This window comes from Phasianus colchicus, chromosome Z (genome assembly GCF_987193195.1).
Source record: "Phasianus colchicus chromosome Z, bPhaCol1.hap1.1, whole genome shotgun sequence".
Classification (NCBI taxonomy): Eukaryota; Metazoa; Chordata; class Aves; order Galliformes; family Phasianidae; genus Phasianus; species Phasianus colchicus.
The window spans coordinates 63,550,114-63,570,266 of NC_143476.1; the positions used below are offsets into that span (position 1 = coordinate 63,550,114).

General features: G+C 36.0%; 1 protein-coding gene across 4 annotated transcripts in view; it reads right to left on the bottom strand.

The window, feature by feature from the left end:
- The window catches only part of KDM4C (lysine demethylase 4C), a 301,499-nt gene that overhangs the window by 129,858 nt on the left and 151,488 nt on the right, over positions 1-20,153 (bottom strand). For 3 of the 4 annotated variants that reach the window (XM_031606168.2, XM_090131683.1, XM_090131684.1), the window contains 4 exons: positions 10,430-10,623; positions 7,688-7,929; positions 5,422-5,735; positions 2,241-2,352 (listed from right to left, as the gene is read on the bottom strand). In XM_031606168.2, coding sequence (XP_031462028.2) covers positions 2,241-2,352; positions 5,422-5,735; positions 7,688-7,929; positions 10,430-10,623 — 862 coding nt within the window. The remainder of the gene's footprint in view (positions 1-2,240; positions 2,353-5,421; positions 5,736-7,687; positions 7,930-10,429; positions 10,624-20,153) is intronic. The other variant, XM_090131682.1, reaches the window with a different exon arrangement.

Below are 20,153 nucleotides of genomic sequence, written 5' to 3' on the forward strand. Positions count from 1 at the left end.
AGCAAGCATATACAAAATTATTAACTAATATTAAGCTTCTTCTTTATGCATTTGAGTTAAACAATGGAAACTAGTCATTATTAAAAATAACAAAATAAAGACTGTAAGTACCTAAATGCTGAATCAGAACCCCTGTCTTATACATTCCCATGCAAGTTACTTACCTTACTTTCAGTTGCTTTCAAAATCTTCAAAGTGAACAGAAAACTGATGTAATAAAATTTCTAGAGAATTGATTACATGGGGAAATGGCAAGGAGATCTTCCACTGCTTCTAATTTTCAAAGATTACTTTCAACATATCTAGCAACAGAACTATGTTCTTCCATCACTTTTTATGTTTGTGAAAATACAGATTTTACTTTTAACATCTTCCACACAACTCCTTAGATACACTTGAAACCATGAGAACCATTACAACAGCTTAACCATTAAAACAGTTTAACATAAGTGTCAGATTCTGCACCTGGTAAGGGCAAGCCTAACTATACATTCAGTCCCAGGGATGATGTGCTCAGGAGCTGCCTCTCTGAAAGGCATCTGGGGTGTCAGCAGTGCACCCAGGCAGCCAGGAGGGCCCATCAAACCCTAGGATGCATGAACATGGGATTGCCAGTTGGTTGAGGGAAGTGATTGTCCGGCTCTACAATGCACTGCTTCAGCCTCACCTTGACTACTGTGTGCACCACAGTACAAAAACAGACACAAAACGATTACAGAGTATGCAAAGGAGAGCTACATAGATGCTGAAGGCTCTAGAGGGGAAGATATGAGAAGGGGCTGAAGTCCCTTAGTTTTTCCAACCTAGTGCAGAGCAGACTGAGAAGAGGTCTCATGGCAGCTTGCAGCTCCTCAAAAGGAGAGTGGAGGGGCAGTGCTGAGCTCTGCTCTCCAGTGACAGTGACAGGGCCCAAGGGGACAGCACCAACAGATGCAACAGGAGAGATTCTTGTTGGCTATCAGGAAGAGGTTTTTCACTGAGAAGGTGTTGGGCACATGAACAGGGTTCCTACAGCGGTGGTATTGGCCCCAAGCTGTCAGAGCTCATCCTTATGGATCCCTTCCGATTTGGCATACTCAATCATTTTATGATTCTCTATCCAAAGATATGAAAAATATAGAGGAATTCTGTTCAAAATGATCTTTTTAATAACTTGTAAAACAATAGAGTAAAACAACACAGTAAAATCAAAACTACAAGAATAGGGAAGTTCATTCTTTCTTTCAATATTAAACTAGGCTAAAACCTGGAAACAAGGCATAAATAAAGCCCAGAAGTCAAAAGCATTTCTCTTGAATGAGAACTACACTATCTTAAAAGATTGACTTCAAAATGTCTAAATTCTATGAAAAAGGCAAACAACAAGAAAAAACAGGCTTTAAAGCAATACAAGGGGGCTATGATCTATACCTAAGGTCTTTATTCAAAGGATTCTTGTGTCATTTTTATCTGTGTTTACACAATGAAAAAGATATAGAATCACAGAATCACAAATTGCTCAGGTTAGAAAAGACCTTGAAGATCAAGTCCAACTATGACCCAACCATGCTATCCTAACTCTAACAGCCCTTCACTAAATCATGGCCCTGAGCACCACATCCAGTGGTTTTTAAACACTTCCAGGGATGGTGACTCAACCACCTCCCCAAGGAGCCTGTTCCAGTGCTTAACAACCAGTTCGGTAAAGAAGTTCTTTCTGATATCCAACCTAAACCTCCCCTGGCACATCTTGAGGCCATCTCCTCTTGTCCTATCACCCATCACCAGTGAGAAGGGACCAACCCCACTCTCACTGCAATCACTTTTCAGGTATTTGAAGAGAGCAATAAAATCTCCCCTCAGCCTCCTCTTCCCCAGACTAAAAAGCTCCAGATCCTTCATTCTCTCCTTGCAGGGCATATTCTCCAAGCCCTTCACAAGCATTACTGCTCTTCTTTGGATCTGCTCCAGGTTGCTCATAAACTCAGCTGCTCTGAGAAACAAGGAAGATTTGACTGGTGAACACAGAACTCTTACATGACTTCTATTAAGAGGATTTGTCAACAATAGATCCAAAGTTTTTAGAAGAACTTGAAGAGTAAAAATAGAATAGTGTATTCAGACCACACTGAATGGTTTTCGTGCAATCATCCTACAATGTTAGTATCTCCCATACAGAAAGAAAATTTTGTTGTTTGTGACCATATATGGTCTAAGAACAAAAAAGGACTATCAGAAAGTTTACTAAGCAGTACACTCACCTTCATCACTAGTTGCTTGCTGTTTAACCAAAGTCATTGGAGATCTAGCTGGGGGTTTATTTAGTGGATGACGCCAGCTCTTAGATACCTTCTTTCCTTCAGTTTCTGCTGACTGAAAGGTAAAAGCACAGCTAATTTAGCACAGAATTCTACAATTAATTTTGATCAACCAGTCTTCTATAAATGTGCACAAATATCAATTTCTAAGTACTATAAGGGTACTCAAAGCACCTTTGGAGTCCCAATAAAATGTCTGTAATGCAGAATAAAACTCAAATTAAGAAAAAGCAACCTTTTTCAAACACAAATTATTTGAAGTTACAATAGCCTTTTCCACACTTATAGAATATAAGTCCTCCTTTGCACAGGTAATGTTTGGGAGGAAGAACAGCCCAGTAACTCTGCAGAATCAGAAATACAATGCAACATTAACTGTGGCTGAGAAAATGAGGCAGCAATCCATTCAATTTGTGACAGAGTGCAAAACACATGAGGAAACTATCATTGTGGGAGTTTAAAATATTTTTTAAAAAAGAAAGGATTCGGAGTTGAGACAAAAAAAAAAAAAAATTAAGCATCCTGACTGGATTTACATGGAAATTTGTTCCTCCCTTATATGACCCTATAGACTTTCAGCTTGAAATTAACCACGCATCAAGAACTAACAGCAATGTTGCAATCTCTAGAAGTGCACCTTTCCCAACTCCAGATTTGGGTGACAGTGGGAGAAATCACTTAAGTAAATCAGTTGCTGGTTCCTCAATAGAGGAAGCACAATCATACTGGCAACAGGTTGAGGACAATCTCACATAAGTCCTATGGACCACACTGTTTTGTTGCTCAACACTAATAATGTAACCCAGCAGGTTCTGTATCTGTGCCTTGATTGCTTTGAGAATTAAAAATTACATATTTATTGTAAAGTCAATTACAAAACACGTTTACGATGTTTAGCAGAGGAAAAATGAGGCTAAAGCAGTGGACAGGTTGATGATCTGGAAGAAGTTACCAGCAAATTATAAAGGAAATGATCTGCTTTTTTAATTGTATCTATGCAGCACAGTTGTAAGTTTTAAGTAAGAACTTACAGCAAAAACACATTACAGAGTAAGCAATTACACTGGGGAATATTTGAAACCTCTTATGTTAAATGTAACATACAAATGGCTGAGAAGCATAGAAAGAGATAAATATAATGTCCAATACAGGATACTTATTAAAGCGAACAAAGCCAATAAAAAATCATTAGTGCACACTTCCTGGCTGTAAAATGCTTGGAGTAATTTTAATTTTACCTCCCAGTTTCCCATTAACACTGGCAATCTGGCAGTAGATCACCGGCTCCATCTCTGCCAAACAGGGAAACTGCCAAACTAATAAAACTATTGTGACTAGCACTACAGCTTTGTATTTTTCATTATGCTTCCTAAAATAAATGCTATTCACCCTTCCACAGAATAACAGCAGTGCAATAGAATAGAAGAGTTAAATTCAGTTCAAAGGAGCTTTCAAACACTATCTATTCCAATTGCCTGGCCACTTCAGGACTAACTGAGAGCTACAGCAAAATTAGAACACTGTCCAAATGCCTCCTGAAACACTGACAGGGATGGGCTACTGATCATCTCTAGGAAGCCTGTTCCAGTCTGATCATCGTCACGATACAGAAATGCTTCCTAATGTGAAATATGAACTTTCTATGGCAGCTTTGTGCTATTCCTGTTCCACTGTAAGTTCTGAGGAGCAGAACCCAGCAGCTCCCACTTCTTCCCCTCCTGTATTGACTCTTGGTCTCCTTGACTGGGTAACCCAACTGTACACAGCCTCTCATCACTGGACATTAATTCTAGCCCTTCTACTACATCTTTTGCCTTCTTCTGGATTCTTAGCATAATAATAGGTAAAAAATAAAACAAAACAAAACATTTTTTTAAGTATAAATGTGTGATCCTAAATACAGTACTCATTTCTAATTGTGGATAACACAAAGCTGTGAGGAGCGATTGACTCGACAGAGTCATTCAGGCATACAGATAGACCCTGAAAGTCTAGAGAGTTGGACTGACAAAAATATTATGAAGTTCAACAAGAAGAAATGCAGTGTCCTGCAAGTGAGAGGGACAGTCTCAAGCACCAGGACATGCTGAGGTTTACCCAGCTGGAAAGGAGCATGGCAGGAAAAAACTTTTTGAGGTCCTCATGGATACCAAGTTGAGCAATGTGCTCTCACAGCTATGAAAGATAATGGCATTCTTGGCTGCATCAGACCACGCATCACCATAAGGTCAAGAGAACTAATCCTCAGCATTGGTAAGGTCACATCTCGAGTACTGTGTCCAATTCTGGGGTCCCCAATTCAAGTAAGACAGGGAGAGAGTCCAGTCACCAACAGGGCTCCAAAGATGATCAAGAGACTGGAGCACCTCTACTGTGAGGAGAGGCTGAGAGAGCTGGGACTTCAGGATGGAGAAGAGAAGGTTCAGGAGGAGATCTTACCAATGTGTATGAACACCTGAAGAGAGTGGGGGCCAGACTCTTTTTGGTGGTGCCCATGCCAGGACAAGAAGCAGTGGGCACAAATGGGAACACAAGAAGTACTGTCTAAACACCAGGAATCACTTCTTTACTATGAGGATAATGGAGCACCAGCACAGGCTGTCTAGTGGCTGTGGAGTCGCCCTCCAAGGATTTTCAAATGCCACCTGGCGTGGTCTTGGGGACTGCGCTCTGGGTAAACCTGATTGAGCAAGGCAGTTGGACTGGATGACCTCCAGAGGTCCCCTCGAACATCAACCATTCTGTGATACGTAATAACTTGTATTTCTGGTTCAACACATTTCTGGTCAATTAGAGCTCATTGCCTTGTTAATTCTGGCAGACAGCGATCACAGGAATACCTTGAGAGTAGTCATTGACAGACCAGATTCACAGACATAAAGTGAGATTAGTAAAAATCTAAAATCAGAGGGAAAATACATCAACAAGTAAGATCCAAAAAATCCTCCCTTTCAATTCTCACTCTTGTCTGAACACTTCAGAACATGCTGAAATTAACATCTGATTAAAATCATGCATATTCTTAACTGCCTTACTACAGATATCAGTTCTCATTAGGAACAGGTTTGGTCATGTATTAAATCAGGAATATATTAATATAATGATGAAAATTTGCTTCACATACATTGGATGTTTCCATGTCATCATCTTCATTCCTTTTTGTAACTGGTACTTCACCATGTCTCAAGCTACTTCCACTCTCTAGGTCACTGACATCATCCTCTGTAGAGACATTCACCTTTTTAGCAGGGTTTTCTGCCTCGGAATTATGTTCCTGGCACTTCAGGTATGGCATGGATGATTTAGACTTATACTGAGTTTTCAAACTCTCTTCTTTCTTACAGCTATTAGAACTGGGCACACAGGCCTCTGAATCTTCAAATGTAACGAGAGAGTCACTGGAATCTTCCTTATCCTCATCAGCTTTTGGTTCCATTCCTAAAGGAACAGGACAGGAAAATGAGTCTGAAAGGATGCTTCCTGTGGATCAAAAATATGGCTTCTTAATAAATCTCACATTATATTACTGCATTTCACTTCAAAACAATCTGAATTATTCAAATAAAGAATACAGTTCCTCATTTAGAAAGCATACAAAACAAATAATGTAGTAGAAGGACATACATAAAAGTGGAATATAGGTTTGATCACAGAATAAATTACATGTAAAATTTTGAGTTTGGAGTGTGAAATATAGCTTTAATCTTTTTACAGGCATTTTGTGTTTGAATTGCAACAGTTTTAAGTGATTCAAAATAATCAATATTCATGTAGCTTGTTTATTCTGACAGCTTGCAAGCACTTTTACTGGCTGAAAAAAAAACACAATATAGAAGGTTGGTATATTGACCTTTACGATCTGCATTTATATGTATTATGCCAGTTTTACAAATGAAAATAAACAAAGACTAATGGTTTATAATTAGGAAAATATATTCCAAATAGATACCAAGAATATTTTTGAAAGCGACAGCACTAGTCTAAAAATGAAAAGCAATTAGCATAAATTTATAGTTCAGCAATTACTGTAATTTCATATTTCAGTGGAATTTCACCCTTCAGTGCAGAAGGATGAAATTTGTGTGGATTTTACTTTGTTGAAATTCTTTATCTGTGGATGTTTCCATCGATTTCCATGTTTTCTGGGATGTTTTCAGACAGAACAGGAGGCTGGAAAGGTGACCCAAAAGATACGTTCTCAAAGAACTCTATGCCACACACCCAGTGTACTTTTCAGCAGCATTTCCAAGGTTATTTCAATGTGCTCTTCTGATAAAATGACAGATCAAATGAGAAAACTGATAGAAAGTCCATGCAGTAACAAAACAGAATCTATGCAAATGAAGACTACTGCCCCGATAGAGCATAATGAATGTACTAGCCAGAGATAACTCAGGGCAAATCCCTTCAACTGAAGCTACCAGTGTTACATCTAAAATGGTCCCTTCCTCTACAAAGGTCTAGGTACCACTTTTCAATAGCACAAGGGAAAATGGATAGTGCTCCACTTTTCTCTGCTTTTCCTTCCCTTATCAATGAGCACATGAAGGAAGCTAACTAATCACCATAACTAATCACTAGTTTCTCAGTGTTCATGGAACACTTCAAACCTCTGTTAAAGTTGGGGGAAGCTGTAAAGGAACGGCACCACAAAAAGCTTCCATACTGGATTAATCACTGTGGCATCGTCATGAGCTCAATCCTGGTGTTTACCACCTCTAACAAAACTAACGCAACTATTAATAATTAAAACCAGAAAAATAGCCTGTGTATGTGCAACCAAATTTTTTGTATAATTTTGAATTCACAGGATTGCCCTCAAAGGTAAGATTTCAGTTTGCATTTTGGAACAGGAATGTATATACTTGAGCTACAGTGGAATTCAATATTAAGAGAAAGAATAGATTAAACATATCAGTAGATCTCAGTACAAAATCACTGTAGGGAACAAAGTACCTCTGACTTGATAATACCTTTATAACTTGCATTATCAAACTGTTAAGGGGAAAGTGACAGTAATTTTGTAGTCTTAAAATAGAGCATTTTTTGCACAAACACAGACTGCTTTTAACATGCAGTATTTTTGATAAAAATACCTGTAGTGCATTGCAAGTATATATGTTCAACACTGTCTGCATCAGTGTTAAGTCATCCCATGTTTTGCTGCACAATTGCTATTACGGGTGTTATACAAGTGATGCTACTCTCAGTTCTAAATAGTAATTGATCATTCACTTTTACTGAATCAACCTTCTCTGTATAACTTTATAAGTACTTAGCTTTAGTATTCTACTTAGGATAGTACGATGCTTTAATATCAACTGATCTGTGGCATCAGAGAATCTACAGCCTACAACTTACATGCGAAAAATCATCTGTCCTTATCTCACCTGCAACCTTGACATTATCCAATAAATGTTGATCCAGCTGCATTCTACTACTGCTTTCTTCTTCTCCAGAAGGCACTTCTGTACTTAGCGGTCTCACTTTTTCATCTGGTTTTTCATTGACCTTGAAGCCATCAGTAGTTGCTTCAGTCTCTTTGATTTCTGCACCAGTTGCCATAGCAGATTGTCTCTTGTCCCCTGGAGTTTTAAGCTTTTTAGATCGAGATCTGTTGTGCTGGAAGCTGCTATAAGAGATATTGCTGTCAGAGTAGAGTCTGTCTTGGATAAGATAAAATGTCTACCAATATATATGTCCCTTTCACCTGCTTAAAGTGGTAAAACCTGACAATTTTTCATCTTTTGTGTTGAGATAGTGTTTACAATTTATTGATAGATTAACTATTTGATTTAACCTTCTAATCTTTTTCACCATTCTATGACAGAAGTTATTAAACTGTAAAATAATTTTACGTAACTATCATTTAACCAGCATCCAAATTAGTTTTTTGATGAATCATTCTTTTGAACCTGAAAGAGATCAACCATTATGAAAGTAATGAAAGCAAAACTCTCTCAAATGGGCTAAAACCAGGTGCTACTTCCAATACCAGTACTAGCAAAATACTAGATCAAGTACCCTTATAAAATCAGGACTATCCGTATATCGTAGAAGGTATTATAAGCATTTTAATACAAACAAGCATCTGAATGAACAAAAAATTCCGATCACCAAATATTCTGAACATCTATTATATCAAACAATAAATTTGACAATGATTTTTAAAAACCGTACAGGTTTTTGCATCCTCAGAAGCTGAAGAGCAAAGTTGGAACAAAAGAGCTGTGAGCCTCTTTCAGAAACAGGTTTGCAGTTTATGCGCTCAGGATAAATGGAAGGGGAGATTGGAGGCCAGTTTCAAATTCAGCTCTGTGATACCAAAAGAGAAGATCTGTATCTGACTGATTGTATATCAGATTGTAAAACTGATGATGCATTTGCAATAAATGCCCGACTATAGGAGGAAAAACAGGATATTTTACAATGGTCTTGCATGTTAGACCCTAAACATCTCCAGGAAAAAAAAAGCTTAACCCTTCTCCTTTATCGAGAATCCACTAATCTATACCTTTCAACATCCTCTAAAATACTCCTCTAAAATACTACCAGTAATAGTACAATAATAAAATTGTAATTCCAGAAAATTTATCAAAGTATTATACAACCAGTATTATAACTGTTTTTATGCAGTTCTGTTGAAGCAAACTATTCCAGCTTCAAATGTCAAAGTTGCGTTATGTAAGTACATTCATGAAAATCCCCATACGTGGTATTTCAATTTTCCCTCTGTTGCAACTAACATAATTCCCAAAATCAGAATGATTAAAAATTTCATTTGACATGTGATAGTAGAAATGAAGCTGAACAAGTACTTCATTCTCCCTTTGTAAGATGCATTATTAACATGGCTAAACAAACGCCAATCAAGAATTAAACAACATAGGAATTGTGTTTATTAGCTAAGCTGAGTGCATGAAATCATATTATGTGTTCCTGTGATAATACTTTCAATATGATTTTTAAGAAGTCTTTGCATATAGTTAAAACTGCATCCAAGTGTACAGGCGCAGTTTTGCCGCAACATAACTGAAGCTCACTATAGAGCAAAGGGGCGTTGAATTACTAACCAACAAAATCATTCTATTTGGGTTAATACTATACCCTTGTAAGAAACTGGCCATTCATCTTCTTTATTAGCTATCTTTAATACCTGATTATATCTCACAAACTATTCTTAGCAACCTGAGAAGAAACCCAATGTTACATTCCTCAGCTACATTTCTCCTCTACAACAGGAGTTGGTTTTCTTCTGTATGGGTTGATTTTTCTATTATCTTCCTCAGTAATGACATGCACTCACAAAGAAAATGATGAAATTCAAAGTTAATTAGAAATTTGGAAAGGTATTAACCCAGAAAACTTCCCAGTAACTCGATACCAATACAACAGCCCACTCTACGCTAGAAACTAAGATGATCTTTATTAGATAATGAAAAAAAAAAAATCCATAAAAATCATGTTCAGTAAAATCAAGACAGGAAAGCAGTAGTGCAGAAACAAAACATACCTGTGCAATGTAAACAAGAGACATGATGAGCAACAAGAAAACAAAACCAGCTATAAAACTGCTTTAATAGGTCAGGATTTTAAACCTTTAGTACCAAGCTGAGACTTTTTTCCTCTATTTTTGTTAGTGGTGCAAACATAAACAACTGGGATTTAGACTGTTCTTATGATCTATCACTGACCTGAGGTAAATACAGAAAGGTTTTGGCTGCTGCTGCACTGAGTCTGCCAAATAAGCAGTGATATCTCCTTAGAACCAGATTGAAGTGAGGGCTAAAACTGTTGCTAGAGACATCATATGGCTGTAGGGATTCTGCCACAGCTCCATGCCTTGTTTTTCCAATTTAATCCCTTTCTCACCTGTGAGGATGACACTTCTCCCTTGTTTTTTGGATGCAGAAGTCACTAGAAACAATGAAATTTTGAGATTTTCTTTGGAATGATATTTACTAAAGAATGATTCTAAACTCCAGGCTAGAATGAATTTTGACTCTCTCTATGCTCATTAACTTCAGCGATGCATGTAACAAACTAGAATAGAATGTCAGACAAATACAAAAGAAACAAGGAAACGGACATCATATTGAAAACAACCAAATGAAGGATAAAGAAACAAATACCTGTTGGAAAGTTTCCTTATTTTCTTTCTTCTCTGTAGCCACATCCTTACTTCAGGTGTTGATTCAGGAGTCGGCTTTGTATGATCAATGGTATATAAATCTTTGCCTTGTTTCCACAGCTGGTATCTGTCTGGCTGAAACTTCCTCACAAAAACGTCCATGGAAATTGTGACCATGTCTTTCCTGCAGGTGCACTGCAAAAGAACAGAGGAACCTGAGTAACAAGTTGTATAATATGCCACAGCTTGTAGTTAACAAAATCAAAAACAAAAATCCCACATGTGAAATCCAATTCTTCTAGTGGTAAGAAGCATTCGAAGTTGTTAACTCAGAAGATGTGATATTCCAGGATTCTACAGAGGTACTTCAGCACATTAAGACTTGACTAAGTTCTAAAGCTAAGAACAAAAAGAAACCATAGCCTTACTTCTGACTCTATGAACTGTGCTTTGTAACTTTAAGCATAATTTATTTATCCAAATACTGCATAAATCCTCAGCAGCATCATTATTTTCTTCTTAAAAATAGGTGACGTGTTAGCCACGCATCCAAAAGGTATATGCAGGCATTTATAGGGTTCCAACTTTTACATCTCTTCTAGTGAGAAATTTGTTAGCTAATAAATGCACTCAAGTACCACAGCAACTTTCTGTTTCGTTTGGATTCTCCTATAAAGAGGAAGGAACAGGCAAGGATAGTGAGCAGCCACTTCAAAATTTTATGTTTTAAGGTCTAGAACAGAGTGTTGTAAACCTGTAATCTAGCCTTCTGTGCAATGTACACCTCATGCACTACTTCCCTCATCAACTTCACTTTGGTCACTGATCAATAATCTTCTTACTGTTTTCTTTCAAATCCTGCTTATCGGTAGAATATTTTATACTAATTGAATTGACACTTAACAATTGTGAAAATGGGATTCTTTGAAAGAAATGCTGCAAATGCTAAGAGATGATTTTAAAATTGAAATTATTTTTCCGAAGCTTCGAAATACTTACTATAAGAGGCTGCGATAAATAAATCAATATGCCTGCAGTACATACATTATTCAGACTGAAAGCAAATTGGCTAAAAAAATAGATTCTTAAGTGGAAAAACTTTCAAAGAATTTAATACTATAGATAAATGACTCTGTTAATGGGCAAAACTGAGATAACGGTTTCTTTAAGGTAAACAGTGATATACAAAAAATGCTAAATACATAGCCTGGCTTTCCAGTTTGCTACAGTTAATTTAAAAGGAGTGAAAAAAACATTGAAGGTGTTTACTCTTATAAAAATTGAAACATGCTTGTGATGAACTGCTAGTGTTTATTAGCTTGCTTTCTGTAGGATGATGCAAATTCTTTTGTCTGCTCTTTCTACCTATTTCTAATCTACCTTTCTTTTCCTTGAAAAGCATAAGTAGTACAATGAAAAGAAATAATCAAGGTGTATGAACATGCTTGCTTTCCTTTCGTTCTAAGACAAAATACGAAAACCCGAAGGCAAAAGCTAGAATACGGTGATGACTTAATGGGAAGTTACTGCAAACACAAAATATTTGAAAATGACTTGCCAAATTTCAGTTAGCACAAGTGATTTTTTTTAAATTTAGCATCAGATGAGGCCCAATCTCCAGATAGAATTATCTTGTTGACCAAGTTTCTAAACTTAAGGACATGAATAATCTATTATTTTATTCTTTGAAACTGCTATGTCTCAGGAATCAGAAAACTGTATCACAAAATTGTAGGGGATCACTGGATATCATCCAGACCAGCACACTGCTAAAGCAGATTCTGTACTGTGGATTGCACAGAATACTGTTTTCTTTCATCAGAAGGTAATCCTGTACTTTTGTCATTGGTACACTTATAGTATGATTTTTTATATGAATTTTTTTTTAATGAATACTTTTTTTTTTTAATTAAATACCTAGTTCCATGAAATACCTCTGAATGTATATTATGTTTGTTATGTACGTATTCATTATGTTCATTAAGTACAACATTCCCTGTTGGAAAGTTTCCTCCCTCTTATGAATTTAAAATGGGGTGAGTTTCTGAATAATGAAGTAAGGTACGCTATACCCATATTTGATACTATCATCACATTTCCAAATAGTTCCTACAAAAACACATCAGAGCATTGTCCCAATAAAGTCCCTACCACTACTGCGGTAGTAATATGTAGGGATTGCCATGCAGAAAAGCCATGTGCAACCTGCAGACCAGAGCTATCACAAAATTAGCTTCAGAATCCTTCTTCAAAATATGGCAGAAGAAAAATTTAACTCCTCCATCTACATACTGACATCAGAAATACACTGCAGCCTGACTTTTGCTGAAAAGTCAGTTACTACCACTTCAGTAGGCACAGTTTAGAAGAATCTGACACAATAGATTGGATACTGCTAAACTACAGTTTGAAGATAATTCATATAAACTTCTAATTCTTAAGAAATGAATGGTTAAGTTTCAAATATATACAAACTACTCAAATAATAATAATGTTATCAGTTTAAAACTACAGTTTATTTAACTCTCATGTTTAAATTTAAAGTCCATTAAATCTTGCATTCAGCTAAAAAAAATGTCTAGATTAAGATTTATCTGAATGTCAACATCAATACGCTGCATTTTCACGCCACTCTATAATGGAAGATTAAATGAAAGAAGCTGGGGATGAAAGGAATGAGCAAAGCACTGCCAAAAAAGACCTGGGGTGCCTCTCCTGTAAGGACAGACTGAAAGAGATGGATCTGTTCAGCCTGGAGAAAGGAAGGCTCCGAGGTGACCTGATAGTGGCTTTTCAGTATCTAAAGGGGAGCTGCAGAAAAGAAGGGGACAGACTCTTCAGCAGGGTCTGTTGTGACAGGACAATGGGAAATGATTTCAAGCTTAAAGAGGGAAAACTTAGGTTGGATATAAGGAAAAAAGCTTTGGCACTGAGGGCAGCAAGGCACTGGAACAGGTTGCCCAGAGAAGTGATTACTGCCCCATCCCTGGAGACTTTCAAGGCCAGGCTGGACCAGGTCCTGGACAACCTGATCTAGTTGTGGATGTCCCTGTTCATTGCAGGAGAGTGGGTCAAATGACCTTTAAAGGTGCCTTCCAACCCTAAGGATTCTATGATTCTATGATTCTAAGAAAAGCAAACACTGAAATTGTAGTTTTAATCAGTTGCATTTAATATTAGTTTTTATCCAAAAGTATCCGATCAGAAAGATCTTTTTCAAACAAAATTTATCTATTCATTTATCAATCTATGTATAGATCTATAGATATTCTGTGAAAGACTTGACATCATTTGAAACTGTTTCTTTCATTCATCATGTCCTTGATCAGTCACAATAAACAGTAACAGAAAAGAAACTGGGGTATCTGGAGAATGGAAGGTACACATGCAGTTGGTGCATTACAATATTTTTCATTTCTAAAGATAATATATGTAATACGTACAAGAAACACTATTATCTCTCAGTTTACACACAAAATCCCTTCAAATTCAAGATGCATTGTACTACACACAGGAGAAACCATTGTTGAAATAAAACTATAAAGTATTACTGGTTTTTTTTGTTAACTGTAAGACTTCCAGCAGGTTAGGGGGGAAAAAAAAACCAAAACATTATTTAAACCCAAAGAATTAAAGAAACATCAAGAAAAAATGCATTGTCTGATGGAATCATAATAATATATGAAAATAATTATGTTTAAGTGAGGCACAGAATTTTTGTCTTTCAGCAGTCTTTGATGAATTTCCACTATGTTTTAACAGTTCTACTGCAAGTGGCTTTAAAAGAAATACCAGATACTAGGAATACAATTGATTTTTTTCTAGAAGTTTTTAAGCTGCTAAAGATGTAAACCTCTGAATAAAAACTAATGGAGAAACATCATGCTCAGCACTACTACTGCCTGCCTGAAATACAGAATATATAGAAATATATATACAGAAATACATACCGAAAATACAGAAGACAAGCTTCTAGCTACTGAAATAGCTAGATAATTGGATAAATATTTGAAATTACCATATTAGACAGTAAAATCAGGGGTGTTCTGAAAACTACTCTGACTCACTTCTCACTTTCCCTAAAATAATCCAAGGGGAAAAAAATGGAAAGAATGGGAAAAAAAAAAAAAACAAAAAAACAAAAACAAAAAACAGTGGCTTTGATAGATAAATTGGAGAAAGTGTTTTGAGGTTTTTCTTGGTGGGAACAATGCTCTTTTTTCATTTCTCATTAGACTGACATACAGCTGACAGTTACATGATTTCCAGCTTCTGAGACAAAAAGTGAATGAAAGCTTCTATCTCCAAAGTAAAACTAAACATCATTCTGATTACCAAGCCAAGCCTCAAGGGATACAGGTACAGGGCGTACCACTTTATACTAAAATATTTACTATATTACATTCACAGACAAGAATATTAATCACCTAATATATTTAAGAGAAAATATCAAATCAAAGATGTTAGATCACTAAATCATATAATCAGGAAAATGAAAACAGTAAAAAAATACCAGTCATTACTTCCATACCCTGCCTCACTGAGCAGACAAACATAACTGTCTCAGGCCATTACCTACCAATGTTTGTACTATAGGAATTATCTTCACCACCCAGTAGCCCTCTTGGTGGCAGATAACAAAAGATGACAGAACGGGCAAGTTCAGAACATCCTGGCCAAAACTGGCATGTGTTGATAGAAGTGAGAGAACATTAGACATTACACAGCATACTTAATACAGCCCTGTCTACAGATAAAATATTATTCACAAATAACGTACATAACCCACAACACAAAAAAGCATGTAAAAGGCAGCTGATGTTGGGATGTTGGCAAACATCCCAACCCAGACAACAAAAGGAGTTATTTTCTACGTGCAGAAGAATCCCTCTGAAACATACTCTTCAATCAGAGATTAGTTAGATAATCAGAGTAATTAAAGGAACAAAATCCCAGTCTTTTGGTATTATAATATCATCAAAGTAACAATTACTTTTATTATTTCATCTATCATAAAGACACAGCTTGGAGGTAAGCAATTCAGATAACATTTATTAGTAAGCGCAGGCATTTTTAGCAATGAGGGGGAAGAAAAATGTATCAGCAACTTTAACCAATTGGTGTAAACAAACGTGATACATATTTGCAATGAGAAAAAACTACCTAAGCGAGGCATGCTTAGCCACAACATTTTTTTTTTTTCCAAATAAATGTTATTTATAAATGGAAGCAAAGAATAACTACTTTGTATTTAAAAGAAAAAAAAAAATCAAATTATTCTCATGTGTTGCTCTAATTCAGAAAAACTGAAATGAGTATGTCAAGCTTCTAGATCTATGCCTGTTTGACAGCTACCCAAGGATCTTTTAAAAAAGGATTATTTACCTAACTACTCTCAGTGACATAATGATAGGATTCATGTTTTGACCAGTCATATTTTGACCATATCACATCAACAGTATGACCTAAAAAAAAAACTCTTAAATTTTTTTTAGACAATTAAGAACTAGTACACTTCCCTCCTTTACATAACCATTAAAGAAAAAAAAAAATTGTTGCATCTTGTACACTGTAGGTAAAATTTCACTCCATACATCTGCGGACAGCAAAAGAAATGATAATTTCACTTTGTAAAAAGAGAATGGATATCTATAAAACATAAAACAAAGAAACAAGCAGGATAAAGGAAGTATCAGGCTGTTAAACTTTATATGCTATACAAATCACAGTCAAAAAAATGCACTCTAAAAGTCATCTAGTCAAGGTATTTAGAATCACACAATCACCGAAGTTAGAAAGACCTCCATGATCATCTAGTCTACCTACCACCAATATTTCCCCATTATACCACATCCATTAGTACAAGTCTAAACCATGACCCTTAGTACAGGATTTCTCAAATCACACTTTTTCATATACTTTCCTGTTTAGAGTGATTAAAGCTTTCTTCGTGGTACATTGGCAATGGTGAATTTATTGGAGAAATATATTTTATTTATTTATTTACTTGGATTCTTTTCCCCAGTTTAACTTCAACTGCGCTGTTTGACAGACCATTCTACCTGCTGTATTCCAGCCTTGTTGCAATACCTTGAACAAGCGATGCTTAAAAAAAGCAAGTTATGTATTTTGAGAAACTTCAATTAATAGGTGCTGCAGTTAGAACTGCACCTTATTGACTACCTGTAGAACAAGTGTTTGTCAGGCAGTGTTTGCTTGCCGGACAGAATTTAATAAATCCTAGTGGCAATAACTGTTCTGTGCTACAGAATCAGGCAGTGATGCATTTTCACACTCACCTTCTGGCAACTTCTAGGCAGAAACCTTTGATATTAGTTAACCATCTATACAAACTGCAATAAACCAAGCCCTCCTCTAACAGTCAAAGAAAATACAAGCAGCTCCTTCTCACATCCAGTCATACAAAACACAAATTCAAAACATCACTTTCTTTAAAGGCCTTTTTATACATTCCACAATGTGTTAAGTAAATAACAGAACAAAATACTTCTAATAAAATCATTATTTATATTCATATATGCATAAGCAAATAGACTGCAATATTTGTAAAATAGTCCAATATTTAAACACTGCATTAAAAAATATTTTTTTACTTGATTCCTATTTCCAATTTACTTTCCACTTACTCATTATGCCATCTACAAATCCCTTCACAAAAAAAAAAAAAAAAAAAAGATTTTTTTTATATTTAAAAATATAAAAATATAGAACTAATTCCATCAGAGCCAAATGCCACTGTGAAAGCACATCTGTTTTCATATAGAGCACCAGCATTCTCTTGAAACCCCCAGAACAGAAACACCGATAGGAAATCACTGAAAGAAGGCCATCTTCTCCTGTCTTCCAGACTTTCTTTCTTTTTATGTTATCCACCATCACTACCCTTATAATTATACTTTCCTAGCTCACAAGACCCAGAAATGACTGACTTAAGTACAAGTTCAGTGTACCGAAATAAGCAATAAAATTCAAAATAGAAGCTAAAGAGCAGCCTACAATCCAAGGAACTTGATGAAAACATGTAAAGATCCAGATTAAGATATCTCCACGTACAGCAAGAGGAGGGAAGGGGATTTATATACGTGTGATAATATTACAGGCCATCCTGAACTCTAGCTTCTAATTGTCATTTAAAATAACAGACTAATATACAAGATAGCATGCTTGCTCACTCTTCAGATGTTGCTACCCATCCCAAAGATGACACAGGAAAAAAAACAAGACTGTATTGTCATGTTTAGTGTAGTGAAAACAGTATCATTGTCAACTAAGCTGAACATATATATGTTAGTAGAACAAGAACAGTAAAACTATGCCTCTGAAGTTTGACTGGTTTGAGGTCCTCTCCTTCTACTGTGTGTGCATGTCTGCTTTTTTGTGAGGGGTTTCTTTTTTCGAAATAGTGAGAAAAAAATTAATTTCCAGTCACATTACTCTTGAGTACCCTAGTACTGTAAATCTTCTATTAGTATCTTTCATTATACTGCTCTTACCCATTCAAAGATTGAATCATTAGCTATTTCTCTCTTCAATCCTTCTCCTCTCTTGCTAGGATTCCATCCTGTATGCCTACAAACAAAAATATACCCTCTGTCTGGAGCTTTTCTCTGCTGCACATCAACTGCCCTCTATCCTTGTCTTACTCTGTGTTGCTTACCTGTGTAGCACATTTGGACTGCCTTTCCTAAGTTCTAAAAGGTAAAGGCTTAATTTAGATTATGTCATAATGCTTGCACTGAAAACAGCAAAAATACTGACCCGTGAAGACAGAATTTACCATAAATAAATTAATCTCCATCTCCTGAATAACTGAATTAACCTAAATATATTAACACAAAGAATATGAATATTTTAAGTGTGCAATCATGTTTATATATTATAAACAATAAACTGTATTTGTTAGCCAGCTAATGCAGGTGTACTATGATGCTATTTCTCATCGTCATATAAATTCCACAGACATGACAGAATCACAGAATGTCTTGGGTTGGGGACCTTAAAGACAATCCAGTTCCAATCTGCCACTGTGGGCACAGTTGCCACCCACTGACCAGGCTGCCCAGGGACTCCAACCTGGCATTCAACACCTTCAGGGATGGGGCATCCACAGCTTCTCTGTGAAATCCATTATGATGGATTTGCTTACAGAATATCTACTGCTATCAAGTGTAAAAACGGGATTCACAAGCAACCCAGGTACAGAAATTCTGAACGTCTACATATATCCTTAGCTCCGCAGCTGCAGCAGAGTTGCAATACATTCTTACATAATTCAGTGAAATGGTAAATCTTACCAAAAAAAAAAAAGTTCATTCTCTACTCCAAACAAAAAAAAATCTTTTGCAAATTGATGTTATTGATTCCATTTGGGGAAAAAGTTCAGGTTAGAACATACTGCAGATTTTAAGCGGGATGGCAGGCACATACACCTGGTATGGGTATACAGGCCAATGAGTAAGAACCTTTCCTGCTATTCTGGGGGTCTTTTTATTGGCTAAACTAAATTGTTACCTCCATTTAAGGTAAAGACCATTTACTAACACAACTGTTAAATCTGTACATTATTATTAATGGTGCTAGTTATGCCAATATGTCAAATTCTGTCAGGGCTTTGAAGTGAGATTAAAAAAATAATAATAATCTTAAGATTTAACAAGAATTTAATAGCAATTTGAATAGATGAACATAGATTTTTTAACAGCAATTCAAATTCTATGGGTTTCCAAGCTAGTTGCCATTATTAAGAATTTTGACTGGATCTACATCCGATCATGCTCACAGGTAGATCGTGCTGAAAACTGAATTCTGCTTAGACTTATCTAAGGCCTTAACACTGCTGGACATTTCACAACATTGCTTTTGAAGCACAATACAAAAAATAGGTTATTAATTAGCAATATTATAAACTATTTTTTAAATTGAAAAAGCAACTTTAAAAAAATGTTTTGAATGTAACAATCGAGACATATTTTTCTCAGATTTCAGCTTCTAGCATACAGAATATTGTATTAAGAAATGTTAAGAATAAATCAACATTATGAATAGTAAATCACAGTACATAATGGCATCTGTCTGGGCGAAGAAGAATTCAGCAATGAAATTCTTATCAGAGAGAAAAGATGTGGTCAAGTCTTGTGTGAAGCACAGAAAGCACTGGTACGTTCATTAAGTTTCTCAAGGTATGTAATAAATAGCTGCAATAGCTTGGCTCAGTTTTTCAAGATCAGTTGCCTAACATCTGTTACACATAGATATTTTGCAGCATCTGTACACACTGAGTCAAACAACAGGCTCAATAAACCACTGATAGGTTTATATACCAATAACTTCACCAGAGGAAAATCCAGAGGATAGGAACTGCAAGAATTAACACCTCAGTCTTCTTCTAGACTGTCTTCTTCTAGACTATCAGTCTATTAAATAGACTATCAATCTATTAAATCATTGTTTAGCCAATAAGATTCTTAAATCGAGTTCATGTTTCCCCAAAAACACTTCATTTGTGCTCCTGCTCAGTGCAACAGAACAAAATTAGCAAACCTATTCGCTTTCTAACAGATAATGAAGACATCAGTTCTATACACAAGTAGGAATTTGAGAATGCTTTGCAAATATTATTGTTTTTTCCTGATTGCAGAAAAGAAGAAACCAGGCCACAGAAAGAACTGTTTGTCAAAGTCACATCACAGACAGAACTAATACCA